The 18,507-nt window shown below is 42.3% G+C and overlaps 1 protein-coding gene across 1 annotated transcript in view; it reads left to right on the top strand.

Annotated features, from left to right (window-relative positions):
* LOC117367600 overlaps positions 1 to 18,284 on the top strand; it is a 38,836-nt gene extending 20,552 nt beyond the window's left edge. The window contains exons 2-3 of the mRNA XM_033960304.1: positions 9,335 to 9,418; positions 16,512 to 18,284. Coding sequence (XP_033816195.1) covers positions 9,335 to 9,418; positions 16,512 to 17,167 — 740 coding nt within the window. The 3' untranslated portion in view covers positions 17,168 to 18,284. The remainder of the gene's footprint in view (positions 1 to 9,334; positions 9,419 to 16,511) is intronic.
* The last annotated feature ends 223 nt before the right edge of the window (positions 18,285 to 18,507 follow it).

Here is an 18,507-nt window from a genome sequence, read left to right as displayed (position 1 = left end):
AATGTTTACCTTAACTTTTCCTTTTCACCCTATGTGTGTGTGTATATTTTTATGATTTATTTTTTGATACCATATATACTTATTGCATGTATTCTACAAGTAACCTATTTTTTGTAATTACTCTTTTTTTTTTATAACCCCATTTTCACCGGTGAATGTGCCAGCTGCTTACTTGGCAAACCTTCACAGTTTGGCATTCCTTCATCCAACACAAAAGATATTTTTGATAAGTATTTGGCTATATAGCGCTTCTAAGTTCATCTCCTTTGAAAGTTGTGTTCAGCATTACTGAGCCCAGGAACCCACCCTTAATACCCAAATTCAATTCATGAATTAGGCTTCTGTTCCTCGTGTTGTAGAAAAAGTATTTGACTCCTGCTACTGGGGAAGAGTAGCTCAGTTATGGCTGAATGGAAAATCAATTGCACGTCAAAGGGAGCCACAGTCTGTGCATCAATGACTGGGCTAGATGGGAGGACTTGTGCATTTCGAAACTGCTTTAAAATATGGGTGGTCACTGATGAAAGCTCACTGTGCCTCAACCTTGAATCTCTCATGTCATTAGTGGCCGAGAGTGGAGCAGGAAAAATTCTATCTGGTCACAGAGCTCAAGAAATAGACAGCTGACTGGCAAAACAATTCCCACAAATCACTAGTAGACTGGACCACTGTTTCTTAACTTATTCAAGCCAAGTACCCCCTAAGCCTAACAAATACCAAGTACCCCTGCCCATGCTTATTAACTGAATTTATTCATATTACTCAGATGAGTTAATATAATAGTGCTAATATTTTTTTTAAAAAACCCCAAAATAAATAAATAATAAAATAAGATTAGCAATTTAGGATAGGGTGGAGGTTTTTGATCAATGAAAGAAATCCATCACCACAAAATACATTCTTAGGGAGAACGATACATGTTCCCTAAGTGGTGAATCTGAGATCTTTTCCTCCATATAGGCTAATTTCTGGGTTTCAACTTGGGGTGGTACTTGATATAAGTTTGTTGACATACATCTTTCATTTTCACTTTTGCCTGTGCCTTCACCAGGACTGCACCCGGGGCAGACCACCCCACCCCCCTCTTACTACACCACTGACTCTATCTAATGTACTTAAGGCAGGGGAGGATTAAGTGACTTGCCCAGTTGTTTTAATCCACAACCTCAGGACATGAGGCTGTAGCTCTAACCGTTACACCACACTCTTCTCCTACATGTTGTAAGTGCCACTGTGTGGCAGTGAGGTACTTAGGTTCCATGTACAGATGATTAGATTCAGTGAAGGCTGGCTGGTTATGGCAAGCTAGGAGAATTCTATTTAGTAAAACTATAAATTTGAATAGGAAAATTTATTTAAAATACAGCTTTTCAAAATTTACTTGCATGGATCAGTTTGGGTCTCCTGACTAGTAGGCATTGGGTGTGGTAGGAAGGTATGGAGGAGCATTTTTGATATGTCTAAATCCGAGTTTAGATGTTTTGTGGAATACGCACAAAAAATCCAGTATCAGACATGCCCATTTTTGAAACTGCAAAACGTCTCTCTTGTTTTTTCAAAAATGGATGTGTTTGTGCTCAGCGTATCTTATTTCAACCTATTTCTGAAAACAACACATCCAAAAGAAAAACGCACAGAACAAGCCACTGGGATGTAGGAGGGGGGGTCAACAATTTTAGTAGATTGGCCACACAGACATGCCAGCAGAGCAGTGGGGCACCTTAGGGGATATTGCAGTGAATATCACGTAAAGAGTTCTGGGCACACATCTCACCATAGCCCCCTGTATGATGAGCACTCTAAAACACACTGTACCCAACTGTGCATCATACTAATAGCTCTTATGCCTGCAGGTAACACCTATATGTGGCTACAGTGGGATTAGGATGGGGTTTTGGAAGGCTCACAAATTCCACCTAAGTGTTATGTTATACAAGTTTTTCTATTCCGCCTTTACCTATTCAGTTCAAGGTCAAATTACAAAATCAAGAAACCGAGCCAATTGACTCAGGAATTACTAAAACTATTACAAGGGACATAAGGACATAAGCAGTGCCTCTGCTGGGTCAGACCAGAGGTCCATCCCGCCCAGCAGTCCGCTCGCGTGGCGGCCCATCAGGTCAAGGACCTGCATAGTAATTCTCTATCAGTACCCCTCAATTCCCTTTTCCTTCAGGAAATCATCCAATCCTCTATCTATACCCTTCAATCCCCTTATCCTTCAGGAATTCATCCACACCCTTCTTGAAACCCTGTCGTATCACACCCTCTGGAAGTGCATTCTAGGTGTCCACCACTCTCTGGGTGAAGAAAAACTTCCTAGTATTGGTTCTGAATCTGTCCCCTCTTAACTTTTCCAAATGCCCCCTCGTTCTTGTATTTTTCGAAATTTTGAAAAATCTGTCCCTCTCCACTTTCTCCATGCCCTTCATGATCTTGTAAGTCTCTATCTTGTCCCCTCTAAGTCTCCGCTTCTCCAAGGAAAAGAGGCCCAGTTTCTCCAATCTTTCGGCATATATTAAGTTTTCCATACCCTTTATCAATCACATCGCTCTCTGAACCCTCTCGAGTATCGCCTTATCCTTCTTAAGGTACGGCGACCATAATTGGACGCAGTACTCCAGATGCAGGCGCACCATTGCCCGATATAGCAGCAGGATAACTTCTGCCGTTCTGGTTGTAATTCCCTTCTTGATTATACCTAGCATTCTGTTTGCCTTTTTTGAGGCCGCTGCGCACTGTGCCGACAGCTTCATTGATCTGTCTACTGTCAGCATAGCTATTGCTAGCAATAAGCATTTTTGGTTGCCCTAACCAATGTCAGCAAAGGCCTATGGGAAATTATATCAATCTGACTCTGGGATGTTGATGCAGATAGACCACATACAGTAAGCATCCAGGCAGACTGTTTCAAATAACCCTAATTCAATCAGTGCTTAGAGGACCTGGCAGTTAAAAAGGTGCTCTAAGAGGTGTTAAGAAGATGTGTTAATGTCTGAAGATATACAATGGATCCAGGTGGTCAGTGAAACTAACTATTATTTCAAACAGTTTACAAATTCTAAACAGAAAGATACTGGGAAATACAATAGTTTCTATATTTAGAATAAGATTCCAAGCTATAAAAGGCTCCTCTTGCAACACTCCCCTCTCTTGCTCCTCTGGCTCCTTTTGCTCCTCTCTTGTCTATCTCTGGGACCCGAAGCTTAGACCATCACTCCCATCCTCCTTTCTCTCTCTCTCTCTGCCTCTCCTTGGAACTTCACGCTTCTCTCTGGACTCTGTAAGGCAGGGAAACTGCTTTGCTCTCTCCTTAATTGTAATGCTTATGAATATTACTTTTCTGTAAGCCTATTTCTATAATATATTCTTTATGCAATTACCTCTGGCTGTGCTTCTCATTTGAGTTTACTTCCTGGTGAATCTTCTGTGAAGGTATTGAACTCGGGACCTGGCGTTTGTAAGGGTGCCTCACATAACCCCTACAACCTCACATTGTGGGGGCGCTTCAATCCTTACATCTATCGTTACCCCTAAGTCTTTCTCAAGGCTACTCTCACCCATTACCAGCACCCCCCTCGTATAGCTGTACATCGGGTTTCTGTGTCCTACATGCAAGACTTTGCATTAAACTTCATCTGCCATTTATTCGCCCACTCTCCCAGTTTGTTCAGGTCCCTTTGTAAATCTTCACAGACCTCTTTGCTCCTAACCCCACTAAAAAGTTTTGTGTCGTCTGTGAATTTTATAACTTCGCACTTCAGCCCTGTTTCTATGTCATTTATGAAAACATTGAACAGCAGTGGTCCGAGTACCGATCCTGCGGGACACCACTCGTGACCCCTCTCCAGTCCGAGTGGCCCTTCACTCCTACCCTTTGCTTCCTACCCGCCAACAAGTTTTTGATCCATCTATGTACATCCCCTTCCACCCCATGGCTCTTTAGTTTCCTTAGCAGGCGTTCATGTGGTACTTTGTAGAAGGCTTTTTGGAAATCCAAGTATACAATGTCTATGGGGGCTCCTTCGTCCATTTGCTTGTTTACTCCTTCGAAGAAGTGTAATAAGTTCGTTAGGCACAATCTTCCTTTGCTGAAGCCATGTTGGGTTATGTTCATCAGTTTATTCCTTTCTAGATGGTTGTAACATTTGCTATCTTCCAAACCTCTGGGATCACCCCTGTTTTCAGTGATAGGTTACAAACCTGCTGCAGTAACTCCACTATTTCCACTTTTAGCTCTTTCAATACTCTAGGGTGGATTCCGTCCAGGCCCAGAGATTTGTCAGCTTTTAATCTGTCTATCTGCTTGAGCACGTCCTCAAGGCTTACCTCCATGGATCTTAACTTTTCTGCCTGATTACCTTTAAAGATCCTTTCAGGTTCTGGCACGCTGGATGTGTCCTCTTTTGTAAAAACTGATGAAAAGAACAAGTTTAATCTATCCGCCACTTCTTTTTCCTCCTTCACTACTCCTTTCTTATTTCCGTCATCCAGCGGTCCCACCTCCTCTGCTTCCCTTTAACATATCTGAAGAACGGTTTGAAATTTCGTGCCTCCTTGGCTAGCCTCTCTTCATATTCTCTTTTTGCTCTTCTAACCACGCGGTGGCATTCTTTTTGATGCTTCCTGTGCTCTTTCCAGTTTTCCCTGCTTTTGTCCTTTTTCCACATCCAGAATGATTTTCTTATCTCCTATCGCTTTCTTCACTTCCTTAGTTATCCATGCCGGCTCATTTGTTCGGTTCTTTTTGCATCCTGCTGAAAAGTTCTCAGCCCAACCAACAAAGTTGGGGCAATCTTCTTCAAGGGCTATACACTTACTCCCTGTTTTACTAAGGTGTGCTAACCGATTAGAGCACAATAATCGAATTAGCCCAGGACCTTAGTCCAACAATTTTTCACTTTTTAAATTCTGTGTTTTTCCAATGGAATGAAAAAAGTGGAAAATCACTAAGGGGCTGATTCTATAAATGGGCATCCCGATTGTAGGAAGTGATAGGCATTCTACCACCGTCTGGTAGCCAATCGGGACGTATGTGTTAAAAAACAAAAAACCTAAGGCAGGTGCTTGTCAAGGGTGCAGAGAGATGCCTAGGGACACTTAAGCTCGGCCAAGGCTGAGAATGCTTGGCGTGGGTGTGGTTTTGCCTGGAAGTGGCCTTGGGTGAACTCAGTGACCCTAGGTATCTCCCAAGGGTCACGACAGGCACCTGAAATGTAGGTCAGCAAAATGCTGGCCTACATTTCAAAAGCTATAACTAGATGCAGCAGGCTGAGCCGATCACAGCATGAGAATCCCTGATCAGATGAGCCAGCAGGCCTCCTCAAAGCCGTGGCTTCGGGGAGTCCTGCCAGCTCAGCTGATCGGGGGAGGGGGGATACTCCTGAGTGGCTACAGCAGGGAACCCCCCTTAACCTCTGACACCTGCCTGGAAAGTATCCTGGCAGGAGGGATGCACACTCCCTCCTGCCGCCACCCTCCCTAGTAGCCCCCAACCCACCCACCCCCGAAGTTGCCTGACAGGAAGGTTGCCCACTCCTCCTGCCACCACCCCCAGAGCCCCCAAACCCACCCGGAATCCCTGACACCCTTAAACCGGCAACACCTCTGAAACTCAACCTCACTGACACTCCCTAAACATCCAAACATCCACCCCGCAGCCTTTAGAGTTAGACCCCCCATCCCCATGTACCTTTGACAAACGAAGGCCGGCTGGAGGGATACCCACTCAATCCAGCCAGTAGGCCTGCTTCTTCAAAATAGCAGGCCTTTCCCTTCCTTAGGCTCCTTTCCGATGCATCCTGGGATGGAAGGGGTGTGGCCTAAGACTCTGGCCCTCGATCAGGCAGATGCGATTCTGTAACCAGTGCCTGTGACATGGGCGCTGGTTAGAGAATTGAGGGGGGAGTGGCTAGGCATGGTTAAGCATCTATCCGTAAGGGCAGACGCAATTCTGTATAGGACACCGGTGTGCAATTCTCAGCCGCTTCTTAGGCGACTGCTGAAACTGGTGTCCTATACAGAATCTACCTGTAAGTGTATAGCCCTCGAAGGAAACTGCCCCAACTTTGTTGGTTGGGCTGAGAACATTTCAGTGGCTGCGCATACTACTACTGTTTATCATTTCTATAGCACTGAAAGTATATGCAGCACTCTAAATTTAACATGTAATAGATGGTCCCTGTTCAGAAGAGCTTACAATCTAATTTGGACAGACAGGACATAGAGGAGTAGGGGAGTTTATAGCAGAGAGAATGATAAGATGGACATAGGTATCTTATGGTGAGTGGGAGTTAGGAGTTGGATTACAATAAATAGAGTAAATATCTTCAAAGCATTATAAATTAATCCATAGTTAATTATATATCCTGAAACAAAAAAGATTTTCATAATTTCCTGAATCTAAAGTAATGATCACATGAACGCAGACTGAATGGAAGATGATTCCATAAATTTGCAAGTTGGTATTGAATAGGCCTATTGCATGACCACCTGTTTAGGCATGTTTTCAACCCTGTATGGCAGGGGTAGGGAACTCCGGTCCTCGAGAGCCGTATTCCAGTTGGGTTTTCAGGATTTCCCCAATGAACATGCATGAGATCTATTTGCATGCACTGCTTTCAATGCATATTCATTGGGGAAATCCTGAAAACCCAACTGGAATATGGCTTTCGAGGACCGGAGTTCCCTACCCCTGCTGTATGGTATGCACAAAGTTCCATCTACCAGCAACAACAGCTACTTACCTCATCCTTATTTCAAGGCACCGACTAGTTGAATCAATTCTATGAGTGTCGGGAGCTGCGCAGAGCATTCAGCATGGTTCCTTGCACTAATAACCGCTATCGCAGTGTAGTAAAAGGGGAGGAGGGGAATATCAGAGATCTTCAGAAGAGATTACTGGGAGAAATGTAAATTCTTACTAGGAATATATTGTGGTACTCGAGAGTGGAGAAGAAGAGATGCCGCCCATAAAGAATTTTATAAATTATTAAGCAGCTAGATACAGATATAAAACTACGGGGTCCTTTTACTAAGGTACGCTAACTGATTTGGCGCACGCTAATTGTTTTAGCGCACGCTAATTGTTTTAGCGCATGCTAAATGCTAAGGTGCCCATAGAATATAATGGATGCCTTAGCATTTAGCGCGCGCTATCTTTAGCGCATGCTAAATTGGTTAGCGTGCTTTAGTAAAATATAGCTTTGTGGCTTACAGTATATAGGGCTCCTTTTACAAAGATGCGCTAGTGTTTTTAACGCATGCACCGGATTAGCTCACGCAATGGTGCATGCTAGCCGAAAATCTACCCCCTGCTCAAAAGGAGGCAGTAGAGGCTAGTGCACGTGGCAATTTATTGCGCGCTATTCCGCGCGTTAAAGCCCTAGCGCGGCTTTGTAAAAGGAGCCATAGTACTGCTCACAAACGAAGATAATAATCCACAACTACGTGAAAAACAATTATCAATAGTGAAACAGGTCAATGTTATCCATAAATCAATTTTTAATATTTTAATAATCTAGTAGAGGAAAAGACCTCAAAAGCCTAAGACCTCAAGAGCCTGAACACATTGTAGCAAAAAAATACTTCATTCAGGCCCCCCTTTATCAAGCCGCATTAGAGTTTTTAATCACCAGCTGTTGCGGTAAAAGCTCCGACACGTATAGAATTCCTATGAGCATTGGAGCTTTTACTGCAGCGGCCGGCGATTAAAAAAACCAAAAAAAAACCAAATGTGATTTGATAAAAGGGGGCTTTGATGTTATTAAAATATTAAAAATTGATGTTTGGATAACAGTGAGCTGTTTCGCTATTGATAATTGTGTGGCTTTTTCCAATAGATATGAGTAGTATAACATCCTGTCTTGTATGTTACATCATCCAGCTGAAGTAATGGCTATCTTTATGCCACTGTTCTCAGATAAATATTGACCAACATGTAGGGGTTTCCTGCTCTGCTATGTGGAAAAATGGTACCGCTCTTTCTTTTCCTGCACGGTGGGCGGTAGTCTGTCTTATGTGTAAATATGAAGAAGTAGCTGCTGTTAGGCGATATTCAGTTCGATATTTTAAGAGGGTTTGGGCTTTTTTAGATGACTATTGTAGAATATAGTTTAAAGTTTATTTAAAATTTCTTATACTGCCTAATCAAACCTTCTAGGCAGTGTACAAAAATCTACTGACTAAAATATAGTTTAAAAAAAACATACAACATTAGGGCAAATACCTGTTCCCCTTCCTATTGTTCTTCTCCTTTACATGTTCTCTCTTTTTAACATATTGTAGTTCCAGCCCTCCTTTCCTGCTTGTTTCTGTTCGTTAATTTTTTTTTTTTTTTTAGTTTATTACTCCTTAAAAGCTAGTAGAAACACAGAAACATCGAAAATGACAGCAGAAAAGGGCCACAGCCCATCAGGTGGGCAGACTTGATGGGCAGACTTGGTGGGCAGACTTGGTGGGCAGACTTGCTTTCAGTGTACTTGTATTCATTGATTCTATTTTGTAACTTATCGCTGACTGTCCAGCTCCTCTTATTGTAAACCGCCTCAAACTATCATGGCTTTGGAGGTATATAAGAAAATAAATTATTATTATTATTTTCTGCCTTCATTTTCTTTGTTTCTATGTTTCTACTAGCTTTTAAGGAGTAATAAACTAAAAAAAAAAAAAAAATTAACGAACAGAAACAAGCAGGAAAGGAGGGCTGGAACTACAATGTAAAAAAAAAAAAAAAGAAAAAGAGAGAACATGTAAAGGAGAAGAACAATAGAAAGGGGAACAGGTATTAAGATTCCTTCTAAATGCTAGGTAGTCCTTAAAAGGACAATTAGGTGTCAAACGCGTCGAGAAAGATAAGTTTTGACTTAAAGTCTGTAAGTGTAAGTTTTTCACGTAAGTAGTTTGGAATACTGTTCCAAAGATAAGAGGCGCTCTCAGAAAAAATTGTGGTTCTTAATGTATTTATATGTTTCAATGATGGGATAACAAGAAGGTTTTGAGCTGTAGATCGTAAAAGACCTTGTAATGTTGTAAGGGATTAGTAGGTTATTAATGAATTCAGGCTAATTGATTTGTCTTTCTGGTTTGTACTCCTAATTCATCTACTTTTACAATTTTGTTGGGAGAGGGGGAAGGCCTTAAATGTCATTAAATTAATTGTTATGTTGAATTATTGTATTTTATGAAATTCAATAAAGACATTTAAACAACCAAACAAAAAAAGAACATAGATACATTTTGATGTTCCAGCTGATTAATGCAGTTTTTCCCCTTCTCAGCAGTTCAGTTTAATTGATGATGGGTTGTTGTTTTTTTTTTACTTGTTGGATTTCAGCCTCCATTCCAGAGCAAAAAGACAACTCTCATATTTCCCGCACAAAGGATAACAGTCTACCAGAATCTGACTGTAATGTTAGAAGTGAGTATGCATGCTAACAAAAATCCTTATTCTTGTTTCTATATGTGGTATTTCTTAACATCAGTGCCTCTCAAATTGTGTGCCATGGCACAGTGGTGTGCCCCAAAGAGATTCCAGGTGTGCCGCAAGAGATTCCGGAATTTTACTTTATTTTTAAAAATTTATTTCATAAGTATACACTAAAACAGATGACATGTACATCACATACGCAAGAGTCTTTCAATGTTATGAGCATCTGTGTGCATAAGGATACAACCGCCCAGACAAGCATCATTCTTTGCTGTGATTGGTCCTTGAAAACTAACGGCAAGTAATTTTAGTTTTAGTTGTATTTTTTATGCAGTAGTTATCCTAACTTGAGCAATAAAGCAATTCAAGCTTTACTACCTTTTGTATCTTCTTATCTTTGTGAAATTAAATAGAACGACTTAAGATGGTGGCTGATGAAATGCGTGTTTGCTTGTATACTATTGAGCTGCATTTTGAGTTCATTTGCACTCAAAAACAAGCACATCCATCGCATTGATTAGCAATTCTATTCTTTCTACAGTACTTTAGTTTAATCATTTTTACAATTACCTATACATAGCTTAAAGAACTTTAACACCCCCCCACCTTTTACTAAACTGCGATAGTGGTTATTAGTACAGGGAGCTGTGCTGAATGCTCTTCACTGCTCTCAACGCTCATAGGAACTCTGAGCATCAGAAGCAGCAAGGAGCATTCAGCGCAGCTCCCTGCACTAATAACTGCTATTGTGGTTTAGTAAAAGGGAGAGTAACTAAATAACTCTCAAATTTAATTTTTTGTTGGTTTTGCAATTTTATAATTTCAATTACAAAGTGCTGCAAAAAACATTTGCTCCGTTTAGTGTGCCAGAGCTAACAAAGTTTGAGAGACCCTGCCTTTACATGATGAATTTTTCCATTTTCAGGTTTGTTTATTAAATTTTCTATACTGTTCTCCCAGGGAAGCTCGGAATGGTTTACATGAATCTACCAAATATTCTTATCCTTGTTGCCATATGGCTGCTGAAATACTACAGTATAGGCGTACGCGTATAGAACCAGGTTCAGTAAATGGCGTCCAAGTTTGGACACCAGAAAGAATTGGTTATTTTATAAAGTGCTCCAGGTTGAATGCCCTTTATAGAATACCATTGTAGTGCCGATTTTTGCACCCAGGGTGCTGAGTGACATATGCTTGGTGCAATAGGACCATTTCAAGCTCTGACCCCCATAACTGGTATCTTTAGTGTCTGAGTCCTGAACACCAGGGCCTGCGTATGTGAAATTAATCACTTAAAGCTCGTAGAATCCAGTGTGATAAATTTCTGGGATGTGCATTGGCATCAAGCATGGCAGGAGTTTCAGGACCCAGTGCTCAACCTACATCAGCACATGCATCGGCATTGACACCAAGTGCATCGACACTACATCAAGAGCACAAGGCATCGGGCTCACTTCAGAGACAGGACTCTATGCCTAGGGTTACCATTTTTGTCAAGCCAAAAAAAAAGAGGACATCTGACCCCGCCTATGCCCTACTCTCTGCTCCACCCACAGTGCCATGCCCCGCTCCTACCTCCCACTAGCCTGGCCCCTAACTCACCCCACCTCCCAGCACAATTCTATCCATGAGAATAATTAACACCAGGGGCAATACGCATTTTTCAGTTACAGCGCCTCAAATTTGGAACCTATTACCGGCCCAGATATGGGAGGAAAAAACCCTTGACAAGTTTAAAGGGAAATTAAAAAGTTACCTATTTAGGGACGCTTTTAAATAATTCATCTCTGTATTAGTAGGATTTCGACTCTTATGAAGGCATAGCACCACCTACATTATTCCCTTATGTTTTATCCCTTTTTTGTTCTCTTTCCTATATGGATTGTAGTTCTTCCCTGTACCTTCTTCTCATTTTGCAGTAAGTCAGTATTGTCCCAAAATTGTTTGTCTCCCCTTTTTTCCTGGGTTTTAAAAAATTATTGTACATCGCTTTAAATTTATGAAAAAGCAATTTTATCAAATTTTAAATAAACTTGGAAACTCTCTCTCTCTCTCTCTAGCCCCTCACCTGGGCCATCCTCAGAGTCGGGTGTGGCTCTCTGAGTCTCTCCTGTCCCCACATACCTCCTTCAGTGCTGCAATTTCAAAACTTTGGGCAGCTGGCTGCATTAGCGACATGATTCTGCTGCCTTCAGCCTGCCCCGGAAGGACGCTGCAGAGTGAAGGCTTCCGGGGCAGGTCAATGGCAGCAGCATCATGTCGCTAACACTGCAAGCAGTTTTGAAATTGCAGTGCCGGAGGTATGTGGGGACAGAGGATCAAACCATACCCAACTCTGGGGTAGGGGCTGGACTGGAGAGAGAGTCCAAAACCCAGACAAATCCCTCCAGTCTAGGAAACCATCTGGACACCCGGATGTCCTCTAAAAAGAGGATATGTCCAGGTAAATCTGGCAACCCTATACATGCCTTATGCATCAAAGGACGCTTCATGCAAGAATGCTACGAGGGACATTCAATAATTTACCTAGCTCAGTAGGAAAGAAAAGAGTTTTCAAAAATTTTTTGTTTTATTTTTCAATATAGTTCCCTGATAGTTCCATACACTTTCCTGCAATGACTTTAACCCGTTTGAAAATAATTCTTCTGTTTGACCTTCAAACCAAGATGTCACAGCTTCCATGATGTCTTCATCACTTGAAAACCGCTGACAACAGACAGATTTCTTTAAAACTCGGAACAGGAAATAATCCAAGGGAACCAGGTCAAGACTGTAAGGTGGATGGTTCAGCTACTGAAACTCATATTCTCAGATGGCAGCCTGTGATTGCTGTGACATGTGCACTGGCACATAGTCGTGAAGAAGCAGCACCTCTGCTGTGAGTTTTCCTCATCTTTTCTCCTTGACTGACTACCGCAAAGTGATCATTGTATTGATGTAACTCTCCCTGGTGATGGTTGTCTTCTGTGGCATGAACTCCAGAAGCAAAAGTCCTTCATCACAGAAGAGACAGTTCCCATGACTTTGCCTGCAGATTTTTCTGTCTTAAAACTTTTTTGGGGTGGGGGATGACTTCTGCTTCCATTGCATTGACTCCATTTTGGACTCAAGATCTTTGTGATAGACCCATGTCTCATCTCCATTCAGCAAATGATGAAAAAAAATTCACTTGGTCTTCATGGAGCACCTACAAATTCTCCTGACAGCACTGGAGCCTCGTGGCCTTCTGACATGGCGTCAGCATTCTTGGAACCCATCTTGCACTAACCTTGGACATGCCCAACTTTTCATGAATTATTTTCCAAACTGTACCTACCGAGATGCCCATTTCTTCAGCTATTCGGGGAACCTTAATTTGTCTGACAAAATTAAATCCTTGACTTTCTTGCACATTTCTGTGTACATTGCTTCCACAGGCCGTCCAGTGTAAGGGTCATCTTCAATGGACTCTCTACCCCACTTAAACTGCTTGCTCCAAAATTTTACTTTGTAGGATGGTGGGGCAGCCTCACCATAAACTGCAGCCGTTCGCTCATGGATCTCCTTTGGCTTTTTACCTTATTTTGTGATAAATTTTATCATTGAGTGGTCCTCCAAATCTAGCATTTTCTTACTTGATTTGCATGAGGATTCTCCTGCCATCCTGTCTCTTGGAATGTTGAACTCGCACTGAGCTGCAAATGTGCTTGAGTAACCCTGATAAATCATAACCAATTGTTAGTGTAGTCCTTAGTCAATTCTCTCTGTACTCTTTTAAATCTCTAATCTAATAAAGCTATATGGTGCCTATTTACATACATAAACACATATAATGAAGTGTATGTTAATATCAGACCAATAATCTCTTTACAGTGTATATGGTGCCGCAATATGTAAATAGGCACCATATAGCTTTATTAGATTAGAGATTTAAAAGAGTACAGAGAACAGTTAGTGATTCAGAGAGAAGTGAGTAACCTTGAGACATGTGATAACATGCACAGACTTGTTTCAGCATGCTTATTACTTTCTTTCATACACAGGTAGATAAATTATTGAATGCCTCTCATAAGAAGCCCAAACCTTCCTCTTCTAGGTATGGCATGGCATCTTCCTAGTTGTTGGCATCCTTGATGAAAAGCAAGCATCAACGTATCGATGAGTGCACACCATCACTACAGGTCATGTCTCCTCTCAATGGATATGATTCTTTGCCTGGTGTGCTCTCCATTCTCTGGACCTTATGACCTGTCCACTTCCATCCATTTTGGATTACCATCTCCATCTTTCCAACTTTGGCTTAAAATCAGATTCATTCAGAATTCATTTAAGTGGTATCAGTTCTTTCAATTCACAGTTAGATAGAAAGCCTTTTTTAGTTCATCCCTTAATGGTATATTTCATGAAGGCCTTGTTTCACATAAAATCTCTTATAACGTCACCTCTAGTTGCTTGGGATCTAAATGTGGTTCTTTCAGTACTCATGAAGATTCCTTTCAAACTTCTCCAGTCTTGCTCTTTAAAGCGTCTTACTTGGAAGGTTATACAATATTCATTGTAGCTCTCATGTCTGCTTGACATGTTAGTGAACTACAGGCCCTTGTTTTAGGTCCGCCTTACCCAAGATTTATTTATGACAGGGTAGTCCTTCAAACACATCTGAAATTCCTTCCTATGGAAGTCTCAGAATTCCATCTCAATCATTCCATAGTCCTATCTGTTTTTTTTTTCAAAATCGCACACTCATCCTGGAGAAGCAGTGCTTCGTACCTTAGTCTACAAGCATGCTTTTGACATACTGCCTAAACCAGGGGTGGCCTCAATTTTTGGGCTTGCGAGCTACTTTTAAAATGACCAACTCAAAATGATCTACCAACAATAAAATTTAACAAAACACAGAGCACACTGTACGCAGAGAAATGTTAATTATTTATATTCTGGGTTTTTTTTCAAAGAGATCAAGGCAGATGACTTTATGCAATGCCACCTCAGTAACAACTATACAAAAATAGACAAATATACCCCCTCCCTTTTTACTAAACCACGATAGCGGTTTTTAGCGCAGGGAGCTGCGCTGAATGCCCTGTGCTGCTCTCGATGCTCATAGGCTCCCTGCGCTAAAATCCGCTATTACGGTTTAGTAAAAGGGGACCATAGTACAAAATATAGACAGCAGATATAAATTCTCAAAACAGACACATTTTGATCACTAAATTAAAAATAAAATCATTTTTCCTACCTTTGTTGTCTGGTGATTTCATGAGTCTCTGGTTGCACTTTCTTCTTCTGACTGTGCATCCAATATTTCTTCCTTTTTTCCATCCTCCTGTATGCTTCCTCTCCTCCAGACCTCATTACCTCCCCCAACTTTTACTTCCTCTCTCACTGCCCCCTCTCCTTTTCTCTTTCTTTCTCCCTACCCCCTTCTTTCTTTCTGTCTTTCTCTCTCCATGCCCCCTTTCTTTGTCTGTCTTTCTCTCTCCATGCCCCCTTTCTTTGTCTGTCTTTCTCTCTCTATGCCCCCCTTTCTTTCTTTCTGCCTGTCTTTCTCTCTCCATATCCCCTTTCTTTCTGTTTCCCTTCTTTCTTTCTGTCTCCCTGCCACCCCCTTTCTGTGTCTCCCTGCCTGCCCCCTTTGTCTTTCTTTCTCCCTGCCCTCCCCCAAGCCACCACCATTGGGGAACAGGCCCCCAAGCCACCGCCACAGAGTTCTGCTCTCCCTGCTTCCCGATGCCGTAAAGAGGATGCAGGAGCGCTGGGCCAAGCAGCCTTCCCCACAGACGTCAATTCTAATTTCGGAGAGGAAGTTCCGGGCCAGCCAGGCAGCGATTGGCTGGCCCAGAACTTCCTCTCCAATGTCAGAATTGACGTCGGGTGGGGAAGGCTGTTCGGCCCGGCGCTTCTGCATCCTCTTTACAGCGTCGGGAAGCAGGTAGAACGTGAAGGCAATGCGAGTTTATCACAGAGCCCAGGCTGGGCTCCGCAATCAACTCACATTGCCTTCGCAATCTACTGATCGATCGCGATTGACCTTTTGGGCACCCCTGACCTAGACCATACCAAACCTCATAGTAAGTCCTCCCAGTTATTTGTAGATTTCGATCCTAAAAGGCTGGGTGTTTCTGTACCAAGCAAAACATTTCAACGTGGTTTACAGACTATATCACCTTCACATGTGCTCAGGCTGGGCTGACACTTCTAAGACCATTCATGGCAAACACAGACGTAGACAGCGATGAACACAGACAAAAGGGGATTGGGAGGAACTACCATAAAATTATAGAAAGAGGAACATAAAAGGAATGACATTGGGTGGGGGATATTTTTTTATGTGGGTTTTTGTTAGGAAAAAGAAAATAAAACGAGGCCTCAAATAAACTTTAGGATTCAAATGCGTCTTTATACAGAAAACCTTTAAGTTTTCCTTTGAATCTGATTAAGGTTTTTTCCTCCCTCAACTATGCCAGTAATGAATTCCAGATTTGGGGAACCGTGACTGAGAAGATAGTGTGCCGCCATGTATTAATGAATCTTAGAGACGGAACAGAAAGTAGATTTTTGTCTTCTGATCTTAAAGTTCTTGTGGGAGTGTAATCAAACATAGAAGCAGAGAGGAAGTTAGTGTAGACCTATAGGAAGAGGGTGACACAGTCCTGATTCTGGAGGAAGATAAATCATACAATGAACTTTGGAGAGATGGTTCAGCAGCAGACCCATGGGTGGGGAGTAGGAAGTAGGGAGGGAAGAAGGGGAAGCAGTTGTTGCCGTAGTCCAAACAGGAGTGTACAAGAGAATAGATAAGGGTTTTGATAAATGAGGTGATGAGTGTCTAAATAAAAACTTGTCCATCAGTTTCATGTGAAATAGTTGAAAAATTATATTTGCAAAAGGACAACACTTTCATGCCAGCAACACTCAGCTAAAGAATCTCTGTTACAGGTGATGAGGCCTAACGAATGATACATGAGACCTTGTCAAGGAAATAGAGGAGGAAGGGAACACAATGGTGGGGGGGGGAGTCAAGTTCAAGCCACATTTCAGTTTTATGGCAGATATATTAATAAGTAACTTATTAACTTTGTTGGGTTTTTGTTTTTTTTTTTAGTATTAAGAAAAAGGTCCAGCCCTTATGATGCCTGGCTGACAGACTTTGAACTAGATGAAGTCAACTGCCAGATTTTTCCACTCACACCTCCAGTACCCCGAAGAGCAGAACCAGAACCAGAACCAGAACCAACAGCAACAACCACATTCCGGACAATAACTATGAGCAAAGTCAAGGTCAATGCTGGACGTATTCAGATAACTGCCCCGAAAGGAGAAGCCAGGTTCTTCTACCTTTCTCCCTTTGTGCCATTTAGAAGCTATGTTCCTCCTGTCAGGTATCAAAACATTCCTTATATAAGTTCACTTGTTCCTTTTTACCAGCCTGGCTATTTTTTCCCTTTGAGAAGAGGCCCCCAAAGCTACAATTTGCTTCCCAATGGCAGCTCCCTGAAGGCTGTTTCTTCCGAGGAGAGTCGCAGGAAGCGAGAAGCTCCCAGCCTGCCTGAAGAGACTAACATGAAGCTAGAGCCCAAGAAGAGATGCATTACTAATCTCCTTTCCCTCAGGGAGGGCATAGCTGAACACAAGACTGCAGGAGAGCTGGCACCTGCTAGACAAAGGATTAATAAGCCAGCTTCTCTTGATGCTATTGATAGGAGACTCTACAGCCTAAGAGCCCTCCTGGGAAACTGGACCAGATTAAGAAGAAAGTGAAGTCATCCCAGAAATTTTCAGAAATGGAAGAAATTTCCCAGTTTTAGAAATCCTCCAGCTACAAAGGCTCCATGTTTCATTATCAAGGCTCCTGTTCCCTCTATGTTACATTCAAGACAACTTTCCACATACCTTCTTAATCTGTTTTGTTGCCTTTGGTGGGCCTTGATAAAGGAAGAACATAAGAATAGCCATACTGGGACAGACCGATAGTCCATCCAGCCTAGTGTCCTGCTTCCAACAGTGTACCTTTCTATGCAAAGAGCAACACAGATTAAAGGCATTTTGAGGGTAATTTATAAACGATTGTCATGCATGATACACTGATTCATGTGGATAAATGTGTTCTTGTAAAATTAGGCTATGCCTGAAAAATACAAACAGTACAAGTACACATTTGTTTAGTAGGCGTGCCCAGGGACCTGGCATGGGTACAGTTGTGATTAATGTGAACATTTTATAAAATGCACTCCATCACATGTATTTTATGCACCACCATCTACATCTGCTCCAAAGTGCCTTCAATCTAAGCACTATTGCTGCAGGATTTATGTTAGTACTTTATAAAAATAAATAGGTGTCTGTGGGGCCCTTTCACTGCACTGCAGTAACATTTGCAGTTACCGCAACTTAATGTGTGACTACCCTGGGGGAGCTGCACATTTAATGAAGCACGTATTCCAGTGTTTTGCAGATTGCATGTTAATATTCTGGTATCTGTTCCATGTTAAGGCAGAAGCACTTAGCACCTTCTGCTTAGGAGACGGTAAGTGGTTCTGCATTAATTGTTAGCTTGAAACAAAGATTTAACTCCCTAATTGCCAGCCACACCCCCAACACAAAAAGCACTTAGGGGTCATTTTACCACACAGGGATAAAAAGTAACCTTAGCACACCTTTACATGGGCCTAGATTCACTAAGCTCACTGATCTTACTCGATCCATGGGCGATCCAAGGCAGGCCCGTAAATGGGAGCGATCAGAGGTACGCCTCCATCTGATGACACAGATCGCTAAGTAGCAATCCCAACGCATGCGCAGATCATCTACTTTGCCTGATCTGCTCATGTGTTTGCTGTCTTTTTTTTCATAACTTTTTTAAATGGCTCCGACTCTCCTGCTCTCTGCTGTCCTTCCCTGCAGTGCGAGCCTGCAGGTTTAAAGCGGTTTAAAACCATGGGCTCGCACTGCAGGGATTGGCGGCAGAGAGCAGGAGAGTCGGGGGAGGCAGAGAGCAGGAGAGCCAGGGAGGCAGAGAGCCAGTTCGGGACAGCAGAGAGAGAGTCGAGGAGGCAGAGAGCAGGTCGCGGCAGAGAGCAGGAGAGGCAGAAAGAGAGTTG

The sequence above is a fragment of the Geotrypetes seraphini genome, chromosome 1, assembly GCF_902459505.1.
Source record: "Geotrypetes seraphini chromosome 1, aGeoSer1.1, whole genome shotgun sequence".
NCBI lineage: Eukaryota > Metazoa > Chordata > Amphibia > Gymnophiona > Dermophiidae > Geotrypetes > Geotrypetes seraphini.
The sequence above is the reverse complement of the archived record's forward strand: the minus strand, read 5'-3'. Positions and strand labels throughout refer to the sequence as shown.